General features: G+C 42.4%; 1 protein-coding gene across 7 annotated transcripts; it reads left to right on the forward strand.

Annotated features, from left to right (window-relative positions):
- Nucleotides 1-14: 14 nt before the first annotated feature.
- Nucleotides 15-21,539, forward strand: EIF4ENIF1 (eukaryotic translation initiation factor 4E nuclear import factor 1). Of its 7 annotated transcripts, none has more exons than XM_030285412.4 (19): nucleotides 16-231; nucleotides 693-816; nucleotides 3,966-4,039; nucleotides 4,827-4,954; nucleotides 5,507-5,787; nucleotides 6,401-6,602; nucleotides 7,694-7,869; nucleotides 9,360-9,495; nucleotides 9,830-10,009; nucleotides 11,887-12,116; nucleotides 13,008-13,079; nucleotides 13,448-13,631; nucleotides 14,080-14,159; nucleotides 14,520-14,659; nucleotides 14,837-14,921; nucleotides 15,969-16,101; nucleotides 17,269-17,550; nucleotides 17,761-17,925; nucleotides 21,302-21,539. In XM_030285412.4, exons 2-19 carry the CDS (start codon nucleotides 721-723, stop codon nucleotides 21,322-21,324), a joined length of 2,667 nt encoding a protein of 888 aa, XP_030141272.2. In that variant the 5' UTR covers nucleotides 16-231; nucleotides 693-720; the 3' UTR covers nucleotides 21,325-21,539. The 7 variants fall into 7 exon arrangements, with proteins under 7 accessions (XP_072792313.1, XP_030141272.2, XP_030141273.2 ...); XM_030285413.4 differs by lacking the exon at nucleotides 21,302-21,539 and adding an exon at nucleotides 18,437-20,298 and having other exon boundaries at nucleotides 18-231; nucleotides 17,488-17,550; XM_030285407.4 differs by lacking the exon at nucleotides 21,302-21,539 and adding an exon at nucleotides 18,437-20,298 and having other exon boundaries at nucleotides 19-231.
- Nucleotides 21,540-21,564: the final 25 nt, after the last annotated feature.

Here is a 21,564-nt window from a genome sequence, read left to right on the forward strand (position 1 = left end):
CTGAGCGGAGGCGGCGCCGGGCGGAGCGGGAGCGGCAGCGGCAGTGGCGCGCGGGGCTGCGCGGGGCGGCCGGGGCTGGGGGGGCGGTGGTGGCGGCGGCGCCGGCCCGGGGCGCGTGCGGCCCCTCAGTGGGGGCGGGCGGGGGAGAAGTGGGGCCGGCGGCCGGAGCAGGAAACGCCGCGGGCGGCGGTGAGGCCTTGAGCGGAGCGGAGCGGCGCGGGACACCCGCCGGTGAGTGCGGCCGGGCGGGGATCCGCTGAGTCACCTGCCCCGCTGCCGCCGTTCCCCCCCGCGGCTCCGGCGCCTCGGGACGGCGCCTGGGCCGAGCTGCCCCCGCGGCGCGGGGCGAGCGGCGCCCAACCCCTGAGGGCCCCGCGGGGCTGCGGGTCCCGGCGGCCGCGCGCCCCGGCCGTGCCCGCAGACCGATATTCCGCCATTCCGGTGTTCCGTGTGCTGCAGCCGCTGCAGCCCGGGGTAGGGCCGACCGCGCTGCCCGGGCGGCTCGGACCCTTCAGCGGGAGCCGCCTGGCTGGGCCGGGGGAAGGGGCAGGGTTGGGAGGGGACAGGCGCTGCTGGGGAGCGCGGCTCTACTCTCCTGTGCCCAAGTGTTAATCTGATTCAGGCTAGAAAGAAAATGCACCCTCTAGAAAGGTACGTCTTGAAATCTGACGGGTTGGTTTTGTTTTAATTAGCTCCGCGGTCAAAGGCTTTGAAGTAACCATGGATAAAAGAGGAGGTGCAACAGAAACTGAAAATGGCGATGCTTTCCTGGAGCTGAACAGAATTACAACTAAATACCCACATCGTTACACAAAGGTCAGCTCACTCTCCGTTCGTCTCTGAGTTGTGTGTGGAAGTCTTGGTCACAGGAGTAGAGTGGGAGGTGGAGGCTCCTGTGAGAGGGAAGCAGTAAGGTGAAAGCTGGAAAGCCTTTGCCTGCATTAGGATTTACAAGGTGGCATCAAATGAGCAGCTTGTTAAATGTGATGCAGTTGTGCAATCTTGTCCTCGATATGCATTTGATTCCCACCACCTTGTCTTAGTATCTGGGCACCCCATAGCTTGTGCTGAGAGATTATTGTTGAGACTGAAGTATGTTGTTCTACCAGCTTTCTCAAGCACTTCTTCGTAGTTCTGTTTTCAGCAGTGTTCTTTTGAGAAGTTGACCAAAACTTTTCTTGCAGCAGATGCCATTTCATAGGAAGGTGTAGCACTCTAGATGTTATCAGGATCTCTCATATGTTTACTGGGTGCCTTTTGTAACCTTAGAATTGCTCATATTTGATTGCTAGAAGCTTAAACAGTTGTGACTCTAATCAATGCTTAGTGTTCAAACGTTAACACAGGTGCTTTTGTTTAACTGTGATGCCTAAATACATGTGTGAGTGGAAGAAGAAGAGCCAAATAACTTGCAAGTAAAGAAAGATTGTTCTAGTACTGAGTTTGCTATACTGTAGGGTTTAGGATTCACATCTTGTTTGGGGTTTTGGTACCACTGCTGAAAAATGCCTTTGGGAAGAGTCCATAATGGTAAGTGATTTTTCCCACGGCTGCAAGCTGTGGGAACAGGTGGTCATTGCTTTGTGAAAAGCTGTTAAGATACTTTGCAGCAAATGGCCTGAAGTGTGGAACGGGGTGAGATAGTTTACTGTTGCTGACTGTGTTATCTTTCTTGAGGAATTCAGAGCTGTTGGCTTTTTAGTAGGTTGTTTTTTAAAGAAAAAAATTATCATTGTGGCTCTGTTCTGTTGAGATAGTAGAGCTCTGGCTTATTTTAAGTAGACATCAACAATAAACCACGTACTTCAGAACTGGCAAAGCTTCTTGGCAAAGCTTTTTAAATCTCTCTAACTTCCTAAAAATGATGTGCCCTTAACTTTTGAGGATGTGAAGTATACTGTTATTGAGACCTAGTTAGTCCGTTAACTGCTAAGTGAAAGAGAGGAGCCGTTTTTAAAGCTCCCCTGCTGAAAAAGTGGACTCTATTCTCTTTGTCTTGCCTAAGTCTTCTTGTGTAGTAACTGAATTCAGCTTCAATTTCTGTTCTGCTTTTTAGAGCAATGTTCAGCCCATGCTGGTGGTGGCTGTTTACTGAAAGCAATGCCTTTGTAGCTTCAGCTTTGTTAATTCAGTTTCTGGCCAGGATAAAGCTGCAGAACTATTGTCAGAAGGTGCCTAGTCTTGTTTATCAGTTGGTTTCCAAGGAGCCTAAATCAAGAAATACCAGAAATCAGTCTCTGTTAAAATACTTTGCATCATGTAGTTTCTCTAGCTGTTAAAGCTCAAAATATTTTAAGATGGTGAGGTAATGAACATTGTAGGGCATTTTCATGTGTTCCAGTTTACTACTAATTAGGGGTTGAGAGAACACTGTTTTGGGGTACATGCTGCTGATTTCCTTTAATGGTTTATATTCACTTATTACCACTAGGAAAGTATCTGGCTCATTCTATGAGTAGTTCTAAGCTGTTTGCTTAAAACTGTATGATAACAGCTAAGCACACTTTTCTCCCCCCAGCCTGCTTAGAATGTGTGTGAATTAAACATAAAACCCCACACATGGAAGTGCCAGCATTTATCTCCTCTGTTACAGGAGTGCTCTACAGTTTAACATGTGTCTTTTCTAGTTCTTGGGAAGCTGTTCCCCCAGGGGTGCACAGCTAATGAGTGAAAGGCAAGAAACAATTCAAATTTTCCTCACTTGAGTGGAAGAATTGTGATAGGATGTGAATGAGAGCCTGTGGACTCCCTCTCGTGGCCAGCAAAACAACCTATTCCCAATCTGCTGATGGACAGGGCTGGTAATGCTTGTAGTATCTGCACCAGGCTCTGATAGTATTACAGCACTGATGTTCCTCACAGATTGAGGTTTATTTTGGGAAGCTGTGGGCAGGAGGTCAGGCTCCCTTTAATGGCACTCTTTTTGCTGAGGTCTAATACAGAGTGATGTTAAGGTTTTGTCTAGCTACCAAGTTGCCATCTAGAGCAAGTGTCAAACTCACATAGTTAATTATCTGATTTTAATCATGTAGGAAAAATGATATCAAAGTTCTGAAGGATGTTGTATTTTTGGGGGGAAAAGGTGAAGGGATTTCCTTCAGTTTGGCTGATGTGTGGTGTCTGCTGTTAGGATTTCTTCATCCTTCCAGCTGCCCACTGATCCCTGGACAGTTCTGAATCAATTCAGTGCAGTTGGGAGTGAGGCAGGTTGAAGAAAGGGGATCTTGGGAGAATGAATAAGTGTAACTAGAAATGTGCATCTTAACTGCAGCAGAGTTAATGCTGATTTAAAGCACTGATGGTCACATTATTAATGCTTTCTGAATGTAGCAAACTGCAGTGAGACTGCACTGGTTGCCAGTAAAGTGACTGACTGCTGAGGGTGGGCAGTGGTAAGCTAAGGGCTGTTCAAAGCTGGTAGAAAGTGTGAAAATAAGTTATCATTCAGCATTGGTTTGGTGTTGGGTGGAATTGTAGAACACATATCTTAATATCTTGGAGTTGTGATGGTCAGAAATGGCAAGCTTGTCTCGAATTCTCAGATCTACGCCAGTGACTGAAATTGTGCTAATGCTTTTTTACCTGCTGAACCACAGCAATTTTGATTCCTTCTTGAGAACTCGCCAGCTCTGATGTCTATGATGCCTGTGTTGCTTTTAAGCTGAACTGTCTAGGGAAGTGAATACGTAAACATTTATGATGTGAGCAGCCTTGGAGTGTTTATGAGAAACTGAACCTGGCCTAGTAAGGCTTAATGCTTCAAGTAAGTGTTTAGTCAGTGGCTACTGGTAGAACAACTGAAATATGAACTTTCAGTGCTGTATTTCATATATTGGGAAACCTGGGCTGTCAAACTGAAATGCTAAATTGAACAGGCAGTCTGGAATAGATGGTTTGAGTCACTTAAATTTTGTCTCAGTGTGAATTGAAACTCATGTCTTGATTGTTTTAATTTTTTTTTCTAGGAGGAATTGCTGGATATTAAAGAGCGTCCCTACTCTAAGAAAAGACCTTCTTGTCTTTCTGAAAAATATGACAGGTATTTTCTTGGTTATACGAAGGCTATATACATTTATTTCAAAATAAAAGTTTAAATTGCAAAAAACACTTAGCTAATAAGTGCTCTGACATTGATGGGAGGTGTACATGCCACAAAGTTCAGACTGCTACAGAGTCCAGTTTCAAGAAGTACTAACCTACTAGGAAAGGCTCAGTGCTCTGGCTGAGGATTTTGTTCTTTGAACAGAGATTATTTTCTGCTGGATCTCATAACTTCACACAGCACAAGACTTTACAGACTTGCAGGAAAAAGTACCAAGAATGTAGACAGGTGTGTGTGTAGCACAGACTGGGTCAGGCTGTAACAAGCTGCCTTGCTTAGTGGATTACTCTCCCATGTTGTCACTGTACCTCACTAAAAAATAGAGGTGAGCGTTCTTGGCTGGTGTTTGTAAGTTCATTAAGTGGGAGTTTCTTTACTATTCAGATGAATTTATTGTACAAGTGTGAGATTGATTATCCAAATGCTTAAGAGCAGCACCATGTGATGCACTTGAACTGTTTTTCAGTGTACCAGGCAAGCTTCACCAATACTAGTCTTTTAAAATCTGATACTGGGTAGGTATACTTCCTTGCTGTTACAGAAGAGATCAAAATGCTATGTGTGAAGTAATAAACCATACTACAGCAGATTTAAAAACTGGGTATGAAGGATAATTCACTTGTACAGGTTGCTAACCAGTGAATTCTAGGTTTCCAGCAGCAGCATTATGAAGTATTTATTAGACTACAAGGTAGCAAACAATACTGCAATTTTATTTTCCTAGTGATGGTGTCTGGGATCCAGAGAAGTGGCATGCATCTTTATATCCAACTTCAGGAAGAACTTCACCAGTGGAAAGCTTTAAAAAAGATTTGGATTCAGATCGGACTTCTCTTATGCGCAGGATAGTAGGTGAGGTGTTCTACAGCACATTACTCAAAACTGAGTCTGGGCTGTTGGCAAGACCTTTCTGTTGGGGTACCACAAAGGAGACCAAACAAAGTCTCTGAAAATTGTTTGACTGGACAGGATAAGTGTCGAAGAAATCCTGATTGTTCCAACTGGACTATAGCAGGTTTTCTGGTAATTATTACCTAAGAACAAACCTGTGTAACAGTCAGTTATATCCTCCTATCCTTGCCATGTAATAGTGAATACATGTGTCAAGTGCAAGTGGGACAATTTCCCAGCAACTCAAGGCTGAGCACTTAGAAAGTCTATAGTGAGAAAGCAGGTACTTCTAGGAGACCACAGTAGTTCCTCAATACCCAACTGTAAATTTTTTGTTTGCATTTCTTGTGGTCTTGGCTAGATCAGCTTCACAGAGATAAATCATGAGCATTTTCCTTTAGAAGCGCTGGGATAGCAGCAAGGCTATGGAGCAGAAGGCTGCTATACAGACAACTCACTTGTCTTTGCTAACACATTAAATGTAGTGCTTTTTGTGTGGTCTTTGACTTGCAGATCCAAGGGAGCGAGTGAAAGAAGATGACTTGGATGTAGTCCTGAGTCCCCAGAGGCGAAGCTTTGGGGGTGGCTGCCATGTGACAGCGTCAGTCAGCTCCCGTCGGGCAGGGAGCCCCCTGGAGAAGGACAGCGACGGCGTCCGCGTCATCGGCGGCCGCAGGATCGGCAGTGGCAGGATCATCTCCTCCAGGAACTTCGACAAAGACCATCGGGGTGGTGACTCCAGGGACGCAAGAGACCGGGATCGTGACAGGGACTACAAAGATAAACGCTTCAGGGTTTGTTCCTTCTTTTCCTGACTGTATATTCAACTGGGGAGTTTGGGCACCTGGGCACTAAAAGCACCAGGGGCAGGTGAGCTGCATACAGCAGCTGAGTGTTCTGTGCAAACAGGCCCTTTATTCTTAGGGTGTGAAGGGTGTTTCAAAACTTAGTTACATTCCTTCAGAGAGCTCACAGGGATGTATGTACTGCTGTTTATCAGACAAACCCTGCCTGTGGCTGACTTTTACTAGCAAGAGGTTCAAAAGTCTAATAGTTCATTTGTAGTTCTTCACCTGGCAGTTGTCAACAAGCATTGTCTTTAACCTCAGCAAATGGGAGCTTTCCATGCTTTCAGGCTTTTTTATATACTTTTTTTTTAATTAAAAAAAAGGAACTGTTAACTCACAGGCTGCAAAATTGATTTTATGGAAGCACTTGCAGATCAATAGCTTTTGGTGTAATGAAGCAGAAATTCAGCTGTGAAGTTTAAATGTAAAAGCTTACAGAACGTACAGAGAGGTTGTATACACACTTTAAAATATCCAGAACTGGTGAAAGTGGAAGTTGGGGAAGAATCTTAGGAAGCAGTATTTTATTAAGGCTAACATTTTTAATATACCCCTTCAGAGGGAATTTGGTGACAGTAAACGTGTCTTTGGAGAGCGAAGAAGGAATGATTCCTACACTGAAGAGGAACCTGAGTGGTTCTCTGCTGGGCCTACAAGTCAGTCTGAAACCATTGAGCTCACAGGCTTTGATGATAAAATTCTGGAGGAAGATCACAAAGGGAGAAAACGTACGAGGCGACGCACGGCCTCTCTGAAAGAAGGTAAGGGCAAATCTCACGAAAGCTCTGCTCTTCTGCTAGTGGGGCAGATTGCTGGCTGTAGAGGTGACTGTTAGAGATCCAGACAAGTGTAAATGAAAACCTTTATCTTAAGCTTGCATAGCTTTTGGACATCCTGAAGCCTATAATGGTATTAGTAATCTGAAAGATCAATTAGGTGATAAATTACTTTTTTTTTCCCAAAGAGAGGTGAGATTGAGAGTCTGGGGAAAAAACTTGCGTGGATGTTGAATGATATCAGAAGTTGATAAGTTATTCTTGTTCATTTCTATATCCTGCTGGGTGCTGAAGGCTCTGTTTAAATTAAGCTAATGCTCTGAGGTACTTGAAATATTTTCTTTCTTATGGTAATACTAACATTAGGAGCACTGATCTGGGCATACATCTTCCAGTAACACAGCTTTACATTGAATAGGAAACTTGAATTTGTGTGCAGTCATTGGATGATTAAAAAAAAAGTTGCAGTATGGTGAGAGAGATGACTTTTTAATGATAGAAATTCTGCAGGTGGACAACATAAGTGGAGTGTAGTGCAGTTCCAAGCTCAGGAGTTTGTAGCCAACTTTGTCACAATTTTTTTGCAGTGCCCTGTGCAAGCTTGGTGAGAAGTCTTTAAAGTGAGAAGTGTCTTGCTCCTGGTGAAGGAGAAGCAGTATTTGTCATATGTTGACTATTAAGAACCCATGTCAAGAAGGCAGGAGCTGCCAGAGGATTCTTGATGTAAAAACAGCAGCAGCTGTTGACTTTCTGCAACAGCTGTATGTGCTTGGTGTGGCATAACAGCCCAGGCTGATCAGGATGCAGTTTTGTGCATGGTTCAATGGCAATTCTTTTTTTTTTTTTTTGAGCTAGATAGTCTTACCAGACTAGAAGCTGTGTGCTAGGAGTTGTAGAGGGTGCTGTTTTCTCTTGCAGGAGCCAGTGGAGTGTAACTGATGAGGTATCAGCTGGGGGCTGGGTTCCTTTGGGCCTGTGCTTCTAATCCCTGGGCAAGTGCATTGGCTGTCAGGCACTGTTCCCACAGGAAATCATCAAGTTCAGTGATTCAGCAGTCACTTGGTTTTCTTTTTAAGGCATAGAATGCAATGGTGGAGTGGCAGAAGAGGATGAAGTGCAAGCTGTCCTTGCCAATGAAACTCCAGCAGATCAAGAAGTTCCTAGAGAAGCTGTTCTACAAGAACCAGCTCCAGGAGAGTTTGACTTCAATGAGTTCTTTAACTTGGATAAAAGTGTTCCTGGCCTGGCTTCAGTGAGTTTTCTGGGTTTTAAGACTGGGTATATTTGTGAGAAGAGTTTTTGCTGCAGCTGCATTTTGTGAAAGTTAAAACTCCTTGCACTGTGGAAGTTCCTTTATAAGGTTTAAGATGACTTTGCAGAGATTTAGCTTTGGAGTGTTAGGATGTTTCTGCCAAGGTGTTATCCCTGGGACTGGCTCTGTCCCAAAGTGTTTGAGGCAGACTAGCTGACTATTTTTCCTTTCTTTTGGTCATTCCTTGAAGGCTCAAAATTGACATTCTGAATGGATCTTCTTTGAAGTTATTAAAGATATGTTCAGAGAAGATTCACTGTACAAATTTAGTCTAGCTGAAGACAACCTTTTCTATCGAAGTCTGGGAAATGCAACAAACAGATCTTCTGTGCAGACTTCCTGGCAGGCAGTGAGCCTGGAGACACTAGTGCTTGAAAGGATGTATATCTGAAAGGGTTTGAATCTTTATTATTTAAACCTTTAAGAGGCTAATTAATTTTTTAGAACTATTACTCCTGTGTTGGATGAATACAGCCTTCCAATTCAGTCAAAAGTCAAAAATTGAGTTCCAGCTGCAAACAGACATGATTTAGACATGTTGAGGTTAAAAAAAATGGACTTCTGACCTAATCTTTAATGTGGACAAGCTGCTTGCATTAGAAAAGAGTCATCATATGGTGCCAGTGATTTGACAAATAAATGGAGGAGAGTTCATTCTCCCTATAAAAGTTGTAAATGTTCTTTAAATTTGATAATCTGATTTTCAGCATATGTGCAAGGTGGTGACTCCTTTTAAAAGTAGGGAGTGTGAAAAAAACCTACTGACAAAACAGATGGGCAGATGTTACAATTTGTAATAAAAGAGAGTTTCTTTGTACTGGTGATATGTCTGTGACTAGTGTTACCATAGGTTTGCACATTTCTTGTCTTAATTCTTCTAATATGTTAGAGTCAAACAATCAAAACCAAATGGAGCAATACTATTTTTTTCTCTGTTGTAAATACTGTTGAGTGCTCCTTGTTTAAGAAAAAAGTGAGTTTCTCTGAGAGGAAGAAGCTGCTCTTCCTTTTGTCTAAAAGAAAACATGCTGCCTGAAACTGCATCTGTGCCTATTGAGCCAGGCTTTAACTGGGTATTGTTTTGCAGGACAGGAGAAGTTTTAGTTTGAGTTATACTTTTCTAATGCAATGTTTTTTAAATACTTGGAATTCTTTTGACGCTTCCACATTAAAATGGTGTAGTTAATGGCCTTTGGGTGCTCTGACTGTGCTTTTTCAGTTACAGTTTTACTGTGAGTAAATATTTGGTATCAGAGATGTATGCTGGGTTATGTTAACTGTCTGCAGGAAAAAAGCACATCAAAGCTTTGAAACTCTGGGAGCAGCATCTAGTTGTCTGTAGCAGAAGAATCTTGTTTGCACAGTAAAGCTACTCAGAGATGTTGCTGATCTTGCTTATGTTAAGATTTTTTCTTTTTTCCCTCCCTTAGATGATAGAAGATGTGCTGGGGGAAGGTTCAGTGTCTGCCAGCAGGTTCAGCAGGTGGTTTTCTAATCCCAGTCGTTCTGGAAGTCGGTCAAGCAGCTTGAGATCTACCCCTCATGAGGAACTGGAGAGGCTAGCAGGTAAGGCTGCAGGACAATGCAGGGTCAGGTAGCCTCCTTCCACATTCTTTCTTACACATTCAATAAGATGGCAGATAAGGCTTTAGGACAGTGAATTCACCCACAGTTTCAGCACTTGGCATTGTTTTGGAAGCTCTTAGAGTGAGCAGCTGTAAGTTCTTTTTTAATAAATGTTCTTGTCACTGCTTCCTGATGACTCTCCAGCTGATCTTGGGCAAGGGGTGTGAGGCATAACTTTGCAGTGGCATGCTGAAGTTGGTTGCCAGTATGTGTTCATCTTGAGCCATTGGGTTGGTAAACTGATGTCGCAGTGGTCCTGGTTTTGCTGTTTCAGGTCTAGAGCAAGCCATTCTCTCCCCTGGCCAGAACTCTGGAAACTACTTTGCTCCCATTCCATTGGAAGACCACTCTGAAAACAAAGTGGACATCCTAGAAATGCTACAGAAAGCCAAAGTGGACTTAAAACCTCTTCTCTCAAGTCTTTCAGCCAACAAGGAAAAGCTTAGAGAGAGCAGTAAGTGCCTCTTCAGCTATTGTCAAGTTCTTGTGATGCAGTATCTCCTAGCAAGAGGCTTGGTATTCTGGAAACCTCAACTGCCCAAATCCAGCAGTAGGCAGTGTTACAGATTTACTTACAGTATTAAAAACTCAGTATTCAGCAGCTCTCAATTGTGACAATATCATCACTGACTCTTTTCATCCTAATCACAGGATGACATCACTTTATCAGACTGCTTTAGAGGCCAGAAACAATTATAAGATGATGCAAGTCTTGATCCGAGTTTCCAGCTTTGTGTATGCCATTTGCAGTTTTTTCATACTGGTGACTGGTAATGTCAGCTCTGAAACTGTGGCATTTAAACTCTGGCTTTACCAAAAAACTGACAGTGTCAGTCATCCTTGACAGTGTGATGGATCACATTGATCCATTAAATGTCAGTATCTAAGAAGTTGCACAGTGGCCTGAGAATGGGATTGATTTTTTTTTTTCCCCAAGGATGCCTCCAGCTTAGGAATTTGTATGTCTGTGCCCATAGCATGCATGGAGTGTACAAAATGCATGTGTTCTGTGAAATCTCAAGTTCTAATTCCAAAGTGTTTTCTCCTTGGCAAGCAGCATGTATTGCCATGTAAACTGGACTGAAGAAAAAGTGATGCCCCTCTGATTAGTGAGAAGCAGTTAGGAAGGAAAGCATCTAAGCACTGCAAATATTCTTAAGCATCCAGTCTGCGAGTAGGGCGTGTTGGCTAACATGTGGAGAACTTCCTTAATTTCACTTTTAAAAGATTTGTACTTCTATTTCTGTTCTGCTTAGTCTGACTTTCCTACTAAAAACTTTTTCAACTTTGATCCTCACAAACCAAGGATGAAGGAAAAAAAAAAAATCTGTGGGGAAACATCCATTCACTCAAAAGTACCTGATGTGGGGCTCTGCATTCCCACAAAATGCTGTACAGTTCTTCAAGTATTGTGGAGTTTTCAGGTCATTTCCTCTCCACCAACTTCATATTTACTCATGTTCTATGCTGCATGTCTGCATTATTGTTTCTTTTTCCACCTCCTTGCCCAAAGTTACAGTAAATCTTATTTCTTTGGGCCAACATCTGCAACCCATGGCATGCTTCTGTCTCTTCTTCCTTTTCTTTTAAGGTGTCATACCTTGTGATGTGTGTTAGCTGATCCATAAAGCATGTCTAGCCTTGATGTCAGGCACCAGTAGGTGTTTATATACGTGTATGTTTATGCATATACAGAAAAAGGTACTGCTGAGAGCACTGTACCTTGTGCTGGTTATGCCAGTGAAATCTTTCTATAAGATGCTTTAATTTCTGAGCAAAAAATCTATTTCAAACTTTATGCACACTGAGCTTAAGTGTGTAACTGAATCTCTAAAGTATCTAGATTTTCCAAGTATGTATTCTTTCTGCTTATGATAGCTTCAGAAATTTTACATGGCTTGCACTATGGCTGTAAAACCATCTGATCTCCTGGAGTATAAGATAAATGAAACTTTTCTAATTAAGAAAATAAACCAACTTAATCGTCACATGAATATTCTCTATTAAATGCAGGCAAAGTTGTAAAATGTAGCAACAACATTTCTTTCAGGATAAATGAAAGAGTGAGAATTTAGTAGCTGCAGTCTAAACCGGTTCTTGTGGAATCTTACATGGCAGTAGTTGTGCATGTCAGTTCTCTGAATTTGGATATATTAGAATGTCAGTCTAAACGCAGATCAGTCATGGTTTGACAGCTAGTATCAGTATCAGAAAATATGTTTTTGGCTATTCCTAGTTTCCAAACAACTTCTATTCAACTCCTGCACAAGAACTAGTAGCTCACTTGAGAACAGAACTGTGGTTTACCAGTATTTCTCCTGTATTTCTCAGCACATTCAGGAGTTGTACTTTCAGTGGAGGAAGTTGAAGCTGGGCTAAAAGGTCTGAAAGTGGATCAGGAGGGGAAAATTGCCACTCCCTTTATGGCTGAGCAGATGGAAGAAGCCCTGAATGTCAGTGGCTCCAGACAGATGAAGAAGGATGGGGATATGACTGCGTTTAACAAACTCGTCAGCAGCATGAAGGCAAGCGGGACTCTGCCTTCACAGCCCAAAGTCAATGTAAGTGCAGCCAATGGCTCTGCTGGCCTGTGTTTACAGGGGGGTAACAACCAACCCTTACCTGAAGCCCAGATAGTTTTAGTGACGTTTGTTTAGTAGAGGTATGTCAGTGAACAATTTATTATTTTGCACTTGACTTCTAACAGCACTTGTACTAAGATGAATCTGAAGTGAATACTTGTTAGCTGGAAGATTAATATTAAACAACAGATGATAGCAAGCTTCAGACTGCAAGGGATTGTAGGATGAAATTTCATCCTGTCACTAACTGCCTAAGCAATATGCTTGACCCAGAAAGTGGGTCAATATTTCTGGCACCAGAAGATACTTCTAACAACTGAGTAGGTCTAAAGCATGTGGTTTTCCTGCCAAACTATGGCCAAGGACTTTTAGACTCATCCCACTTCACTAAAAGATAGTGAAGAATGTAAATCTGCCCTGTGAAGAATTTGCAGATTGATCTCCGACTTAAAGCAATACTTTTGCTTCTGTGTGTCTCTTTACATTAACGTGCTATTTTTATGCTCAGAAGAATATCTTAAATAATTTCTTTAACATACAAACAATTCTTAGTTTGTTATATATTTTCAGTTAACCAATGGCTCAGTATTCCATCTCCACTTTACACAATTGCATAAATTCATATATTTGACCCAAACTTGAATGAGGCACAGTGAAATACCTGTATGCAATCTAGCACAGGGCATTTTTCTTAGGGGAGCTCTGTGAGCCAGTTTAGCCCTGAACTTTGTTGAAATTTTATTTGGCTGTTGCATAAACTAGTGATCTAACACAACAAATGAAATTATTTCTGTCACTAAAGCAAATGTGGATAGTTTCTTATTGAGTTTTGTTGTATTTATGTCTAATTTAGTGTTTTCCATTTCTTAGCAGAGCCTTGAAAGCCACTTAATGTCACCTCCAGAGATGTCAGGCCAGCCTCTGTCAAAGAATATTCTGCAGGTATTCTTATTGGGGGGAGGAAAGTACTTTAAAGCATATCCCCAATGGGAAAACAAAAATTATTTGAAAATAAGGCATTTAAGGCAATTATGGAATCATTAGTCTGACAAGGTACTGTAAAGAAAGTGCTAGGGACTAGATCAGTTTACGTAAAAATTTGTCTTGTCATATTATTTTCTGTAATTACAGCTTGAAAATGAAAAGCTTGCTGAGTGCCTAATTCTGAGCAAACCAGGGTTGGTGTATCTGGTTGCACAAGTCCCCTTGTCTCTAAGTTGCTATAAATAGGGCAGTCTGTAGTGTAGTAAAATGAGCTAGTTTGTGTAAATTTGCCATATTTTGAATGTTCTTTCTTTAATTATTCTTAGGAACTTCTTGGTCCACCTATTACCAGACCTGCTTCATCGAATGTCTTAAGTGGCCTGATAGGTGGTTTGGAGCCTGCAGCCTCTCTGCTGACACAGAGAGCCCCCTCTCCCCCCCTCCCACCCGTGTTCCCCACACGAGCTGCTTCTGCAGATTACCTGCGCCACAGAATCTCTTCACCCATTGGTGAGACTGGTTGCAAAGTGGGTTCTTGTTACTTGAGGTTTTTTTAAGACTGCTTTACAGAACTGTAAAAACTTCCTGGCACTTGGTGGGCGGCTAGGGCAGTGTCTGCTTTTTGAGTGCTAAGTGCCCTTTCATTTACTAGTCTCTAACGCTAAATTCATCACCCAGACCTCACAGTGGGTTCTGGTGAGGGATAATGTGCTCAGCTACTGCATAAGAATAACTCCCATGGACTGCTTGGCCATTTGTACTACAAAACACTACCAGGAACCTCTTTTGTAGCTCTCCAGCTCTGTGACAAGGAAGAGATGTAGCTCTATGTAGATTTAAGGGGTGAGCTGAGAATCTTCACAATTAATCCTTAATTCATGTAGCATTATTTTACTTTGGGATATGTATTGAAAGTAACTGTTAGTACTTTTAAATACAACTGTTTTATATTCTTTAGGTTTTGGACAAGGTTCTCAGCAATTGCTTGGTGATCCATTTCCAGGTGTAAGGAAGCCCATGAGCCCAGTTGCTGCACAGGTTAGAAGAACTGCTTTTTGTTTAATATATTTGCATGCCTTTGTCTTCTGTGGTCTAGAGCTAACTTGTGGAAACTCTTAGCTGTTGCACACAGATGTTTGTGCTTTGTTAAGTTTACTCTGAGTGTGAGGATGCACAGTCTAATTTAATACAGTCTCAAAACCTCATTGCAATTTGGCTCACCTTGGAGTACCTGAAGTACAAATTTTTTTGAAACTTCTATTGCCTGGTTATAAAACAGAGACTGTTGATGTGCAGATGGTGGTGAAGGCATTAGTAGCAGTCAATCTTCTGTATCTTAAAAAAACCCAGCCAAATACAGGCTTTGACTTGTGTGGTTTTTATCCAACTCTACCTCAGATGAGTCCCCTGGAGATCCAGCAAGCTGCATTAGAGGGACTGGCACTCCCACATGACTTGGCCATACATGCAGCAAATTTCTATCAGCATGGCTTTGGTAAACCACAAATGGACAAAAGCAGAGATGGCTACAGAAACAGGTGAGCACCTGACTGCAAAATATAACGGGTATGCTGTTAACTGATTTTTTTAATGTGAGTATTGTCTTTCACTAGATACTAGCACCTAGTCACTCAGGATTGCAGTGGTTCTTGGCAGTGCTGCCTTTGATTCTGTGCCAAGAGCAGAGCTGTTTCTGACTCCCTGTCCCTTCACAGGCAGCAGCGAATGACGAAATCCCCTGCACCAGGACACAGAGGGAATGCATCTTCTCCAGCCCCTGCAGCATCCATTACGAGCATGGTCAGTACCTGATGTTCAGTGGTTCTAGGGAGAACTGTCAAAGTGTCTGCAGTTACCAGATTACAGCAGTGGTAATCGGTGGGAGATGGGTTTGCCACTGAGTTTATCACATCCATGTTGTATATCTGTGGCCATGTGATACAGGAATAAGTTTTCTTTTGTGCTTAACTGAATGTCTTCACCTTGGAAAAGGGTCTTTTCTGACCACTGTCTTCCTAAAACTGAAGAAATACCACTAGTGTTACCTTGACCTCATGTTCAAATGAAGGTGGTTATGAAAACTCAAGCCATCATATTTTGGTGCCTAAATTTTAAGAAGACAAGTGCTGAAAGCCGTGAGATGCTTTAGAGAACACTGGTGTTTGGGTATGAAGTGTTTGACCTAAGTGTCTGTGGGTTGAAATAATGCCTAGGTGCTTCAAGGGTCATTTTGAAAATGAGTAAAAGCTTAAAGCCAAAATCTGTCTTCACTACTGTGTAGAATGCAGTTATCATCTAAATTTTCCAATTAATCATTCAAGTACTTGCAGCTCAGGACTGACACAGACCATCACCTGCCAAGTGAAACAAGTAATACAGGTTTATATTGAAATGAGTGACTTCCACAGGTGCTATGGAACTCTGAATGGGGGAAAACCTAAATGAGGCAATAGTTCTCTGCAGAACATCAGTCCTGAGTTAATGCAGATGAAGCAGCTCTACAGGAATTCCTATGGAGTTGCTCTTCTGAACCAATAGCAAAGAAGGAACAGCTGTAACTTACACTATAGCTCAGCTATTTTGTTTCAAGTCTGTTAATGTATATTTAACTGAGAATAGCTGCAGATTTTGATATTGGACTTGCAAAAAAATGAAAAAAAATGCTTAAATTATAGAATAAAGCTATTAAATGAGGTGTGAAGTAAAATCATGGGTACACAGCAGCTGATTCAAAAGAACTTTAAATGGAAAGGATGTGCTAGAATTGGTTCCCTCCCACAGCTGAGATACTGTGGCCTGGAAAATGAGCACTGGGTGAGGCACTGCTTCTTACTGTGTTCTCTGCAGCTGTCTCCTTCCTTCACACCTACCTCGGTGATTCGCAAGATGTATGAGAGCAAAGAGAAAAGCAAAGAGGATCCAGTTTCTGGGAAAATGAAAATCAGTGATGTTAAAGATGAAAATCAGAGACCAAATGAAGGTATTGTAATGGCTTTAAATAAGTACCACAGACAGAAGGGATTTGGAATAGACTCAGATTGTCCCAGCGCATAGTTACACCCAGGCTACCTTTAGACATTCCTGATCCATGGAGATGAGGAGGAAGAAGTGAGGGAGCCTATGGGAGGAGGGGCCAGAGCTATGGAGGGGATACTCTTCCAGTAGTGCTGGGGTTTAATCTCTATTTCCTATCAATTTCTGAGCAACACTAAGAGTGCTGGATCATAATTGTTTGCAACTTTTCTTGATGAACAAGCACAGTGACAATAATGCTTCCACAGCTCTCTACACCAGTAATTGAAAACTTAGTTGTCTTGAGACAACTGAATAGTCAAAGCTGAGACCAGTTAAGCTCTTAAGTGTAGCAGATTAGGGGAGCATTTTGTCACCCAAACTGATGTAAGAGGTTGTTAAACACCAGTTGCCTGACCCAGTCAGACTGATGTGGCCAATGACCATGGCATTGTGCTTCAGCACTGGTAGCTGCAGAGGCAGCTTGCAGTTCGTGGTAGCAGTCCAGCTGAAATACCTCCACTGTAGTAGTTGATGCCAGGATATTTCAGGCCTTGTCTAACTCATCTGGATGGTCTGTGGGAGTAGCTTCTGGAGGTTCTTCAGTGTTACAAATCTTGCTAAGCAGATGTCAGATGTAGAAGGCTGTTGTTAACCCCCAAACACAGCTAAACTGAAAAACCACCTTTGGCCAGACTTCTGGCACAGCTCCAACTTACAATCTTCTCTAGGGAGGATCTCTTGTACCTCTTATCACCTTTGGCACTGACTCATCTATGCTGCCAGTTCAATATTCCTAAGAAGGAAAAAAAAGAATTAAAAGTGGAGTTACTGCTGATTCTAAAGTAATTTAAATTTCCTGTACAGGGATTTCTGTGGAACATATTCCTTCTCATTACTCTTTTTGAAATAATTTGGCCATAAGCATCCAGAAAGAAGATGCTTACTATTAAATATACATGACTACAGTTCAGCTAGTTCTGGAACCAAAGTATCAAATCCAGTCATCAAGCTCTAATTTTCATTAGGTGCAATCTCTAGCTGTGGACTGTAATAGCTGTATTCAATTCTAGCTACAGATAACCTACTGTCTAGTTCTATGAGAATGCAGATCAAGGAACTTTGCCCACCTTAGGTACCAAACTACCTGCACTGCAGCGCTCTGCATGTTCCACACCTCTTACCCAAGCAAATCGTTGCACCAAAGAGCAAGACTACAGGCCCAAATCAGCTGGTAGGAAGACTCCTACAATGGCCTCCCCAGTACCAGGAGGCCCTTTTCTTCGTCCTGTTCATCAAGTACCCCTTGTTCCCCATGTACCACTTGTACGACCTGCTCATCAACTGCACCCAGGATTGGTCCAGAGAATGATGGCACAGGGGGTCCATCCGCAACATCTTCCTCTGCTGCAAGCAGGTAATCCATACTTTTCTTCCCTGTTTGTGCATGTTCTCTTTGAGACTGTTAGGAGCAGCACAAACTGATACTACTGGTAGTCTTTGTTATATCAGAACTTACCTTTAAAATCAGACAATAAATTCCAGCCCATCTAAATACGTACCTTTTGTTTTGCATTAAGTTCCTTATGCTTATCGGGTAAGAAGTTTTCTTGCTTGTGTTCAACAGGTATGCTTCCTCCTGGAGTGGACCTGTCTCACTTGCAGGGAATATCTACTCCCATCCTTGGCCAGCCTTTTTATCCACTACCAACAGCAAGTCATCACATCTTAAATCCACGCTCGGGGACACCTTTGCAGCTCGCCATGATGCAACAGCAGCTACAACGATCAGGTAGGCTAGAACAGACAGCAGGAGTGTGACTTTCAGAAAGCTATTTTCTGGGGTGTTGAGTGCACTGTGGTAGCAGGAAGCTACTTTAAATTGAGTTATTCATGATCACTAATGTTGTGTGGGTCTGGAGTAGTTTGGGCCAGTGCAAGCTGTTATGCCAGAACAAAGTCCAAGTGAAGTGTTTGGTTTCAGAACGTGTGTTGCTACTGACAGATCTGACTCTTGCAGCATGTGTGCAGGCTTTCAGCCTTCTTGGGCCACAGGCTACCCACCTTCTGCAGGGAAATGCTATTTGATCCTGGTCTTCCCTTCAAACCCGTCTGTGTCCGGAACTGGCAGTGTCAGGCCATTTATGGGAGTACTAATGAAAATAAGCACGTGGTACCTGGACTTCCTGGGGCTCATAGAATGAATAAAAGCCACATTCAGCTCGCATGCCTTATCAGGTGATAGCTCGAGGGCAAATCTGTGCTGGGTGTTACTCCACCTCTAATAGCTTTACATTTCACAGGCTCTGGAGCACAGGGATCACCTGCTGGTGCACAAACAACCCCTCAAAATGTGCTGCCTCGGACTGGATTATCTCACGGGCACACACAGCTTGACCATCGCCCCAGCCAGAGAAGTGGCTCTCCCATTGGCCTTGCAAAATGGTTTGGTTCAGATGTCTTGCAGCAGCCTCTTCCATCCATGCCATCCAAAGTCATCAGTGTAGATGAACTGGAATTCCGGCAGTGAACAGTGACCACTGGGTGGAACACTTGTGATTCTTTAGACTGGATGGGAATGTCCATAGTCAGGACTTCACCTCTGTTTGGTTTTTTGGGGCTTTTATTTTTAGCACTCCTGTGCAGAATTTCCTTTTGAGAGACTAAAGCACATGGCACCTGTCCTGGTCTCATGTCTGCATCAAGACTAAAGGATCCATTATGGCTTGGATAGTGAAGCCTGAAGAAATTTAGATGCACGACAAAGCCAGTTTAATCCTGGAAGTGTCTATTTTTTTGTTTGTTTTTGTAAGATATGTGAATGAAGTGCTGATATTCTCTAGTGTAGAGGTAGCAGCTATGGATTCCTTCTGCAGAAAACTACATGTATAGACCCTTCTGTACAGATTTGTGTATAAACAATCTTTTGTACATACACACCTAGAATAGCCTTTTTGAATCTATACAGCTGTACATAAGAGTAGCTGATAACAGTTGAGCTTTAGTTGTGCCTATGGTTTGGACCTTTCTCCATTGTACGTGTGGGACTTTCTTTAAGATTAAAGTTGCATATCCTAAGTGTGAGTGAACAGGATGAAGTTGCTTTGCCTTTTCTTGCTGCTCATCTCTAGGTCTCCCTCTCACATTTTTCTGTCATGTACTGTGCACTCAGTGTAGCTAAAGTTCAAAGTAAAAGCCCACATCTTGCTGTCTATGTAACAGAGGTCTGATTCCCTGTGACTCTTGCCACCAAATGAGAGAATTGTTTAGTCTTCAAAAGCCTTGAGGATGGAACCTGGTGCAGTCATGATAAAGCCAGATCTTCAGTCTGTAGGTACTTACTGGTTGTTGCTCTTTCAAGAGGGCTGCTGTTGGTCCTTATTTAGCTGCAGTATTTTCCTTGTTTTAATCTTTCAAGCCAGTTATTAAGGTCATCAAAATGGAGCCTTGGAATCCTCACCCTTCAACTCCTCAGTCATAGCTGTGGGTATTCTGTACTGCCTTCAGTGCTGTTCATAGAAGGGAGTCCCAAGAACTGTCCTCAATCTAGTGTGCATCTGGTGATGCCATTACTGTGAAACTTGCCTTTGGAGTCTTGTTCTGTGGCTTGAAAGGGGGAGGATGGGGTAGTTTTGTGATCTTACTGTGTATATTTGGTTTTAAAATACGATGTTCCTTTTAAGCCTGTTTCACTTCCCTGAAGAGTTAAATGTTCTTTTCCATTCTTGTGCATGGTTCCTCACTTCACTCCCTCACTTGTGTTGAGTCTAGTACTGCTGTCATGTCCTACCTAGCTTAGGCCATTGTGCTCTTTTAAGAGGTGAAAGTAAAACCAGAACTCTCACAGACTTGCTCTTTCTTAGGTCTCACTGAAAGCAAAACCAGCAGCAGGGAAAAAAAATCACTTGTCTGTATTTTATAACCCTTGCCAGTGTGCTGTGGTGCGTTTGTTTCAGTCCAGCAGAGACAGTGTTGTATGGAAATAGCAAGCTGCAATCTCCAACGTGGAAGCTGTTGGAGGTCGCCCATACTTCTAGTGGTTGTTCCCAAAACAATCCCTGTAAAACATGCAATCACCAGCTTGTCCTTGTAAGATTGTTTTCATACTTTTTTTAACTTGACACTTTCCCAGTAACATTCTGTAAATAAAGTTGATTCTACCAGCTCTCTGTATCAATTGCTCTTGTACTAAATTATGTCAGAATATTGATTAATTTTTAGAACTGTTCTTGTGGGCAAGATGAATCTGGGTTTGAGTTGAGATGCAGAAATTGTCAACTGGTCCAGGGATGGGGAGGATCAGTCTGCTTTGATAAGAGTGACTGGCCTCACTGATGAGCCAGGATGGAATTGCTGCATTTAAATGTCACAGCTAAGTGTGAGGAATGAAGCTCAGTGTATTAGAACTTGTAGAACTAACCAGCTCTAAACAAAGTGTGAATGTGAGAAAACAGCAGTGAAACTCAATCTGAGCAACAGCCTCATCTTCTGCCCCTTCTATTCAGGTACATCAACCAAGCAGCCCTGCAGCAGTTCACCTCACTTCTGCAGGGATCAAGAAAAAGTACAGGTGGAAATGCTTGGAGTAGAACCAAGGCTTGGATGTTTCCTTACCAGGCTGAATAGCAAGCACTGGTCCAAGGATTTAGTGCTTGAGTGGGTGTCTCTAATCACTTTGTCTTCTTGAATGTATAACAACATGAGGGGGAGTGTTTTTTATGCATCTAAATAAACACCCCTATAATTAAATGCCCCTACTTCCTTTTTGTAGGAGAGCAAATGCTAGAGGTTGATGCATTTGATAAAAACTCTTGACATGAGCTAAAAGCTTCTTTATTTATCTCTATTGATCAAGAGAACCACTCTAAGAGCAACCTGCTTCTCTTGAGCACCTTCCTTCTTTATCTAGGCAGGAAATTCTTTTAAGAAAACTTAGCTTTCAGTGATACAGACACGACCAGCTAGCTCACTTCCACTAGTCTAAACAACTAAAAAAGCAACTGCTCCTGAGCAGAACTGACCAGCTTTTCCACTAGTGCTGGACTATTAATAGCCTTGATGTATTCCAACAGGAACACTTTGAGATAAAGGCAGCTGGGACTCTGTCCTCTAGCATTGTTTTTTAAGATAGGATTCTTTAGCCTGTGTTTTTCATGTTTTGTTCTTAGAACAAATAATTCCTGATGTGTGAACTTTCTTCTAATTTGGAAAGACACGTACATGAAGCAGAACCTTATCCCTGCAATCAAAGCTTCTTGTAAGATTTTGTCCTTGTGAAAGTCATTTAACCAGAGTTTTTCATCTGCAAGTTCTGCTGGAACAAGCCCCTGCAGTGTAAGTTGACCAGAAACATCACTTTTACCATGCAGCACAGTGCTATAATAAAAGACCATTTCTAAATCAAAACTGGGGCTGGGTGTTAATTACAATT

This window comes from Taeniopygia guttata, chromosome 15, assembly GCF_048771995.1.
Source record: "Taeniopygia guttata chromosome 15, bTaeGut7.mat, whole genome shotgun sequence".
NCBI classification, from domain to species: Eukaryota; Metazoa; Chordata; class Aves; order Passeriformes; family Estrildidae; genus Taeniopygia; species Taeniopygia guttata.

Coding starts and splice junctions, on each gene's coding strand:
- EIF4ENIF1 (XM_030285407.4), top strand. CDS start 721: ATGGATAAAAGAGGAGGTGCAACAGAAACTGAAAATGGCGATGCTTTC. Junction 13,632..14,079: donor CAGAATCTCTTCACCCATTG/GTGAGACTGGTT, acceptor TATATTCTTTAG/GTTTTGGACAAGGTTCTCAG. Junction 17,926..18,436: donor ACAGCAGCTACAACGATCAG/GTAGGCTAGAAC, acceptor TACATTTCACAG/GCTCTGGAGCACAGGGATCA.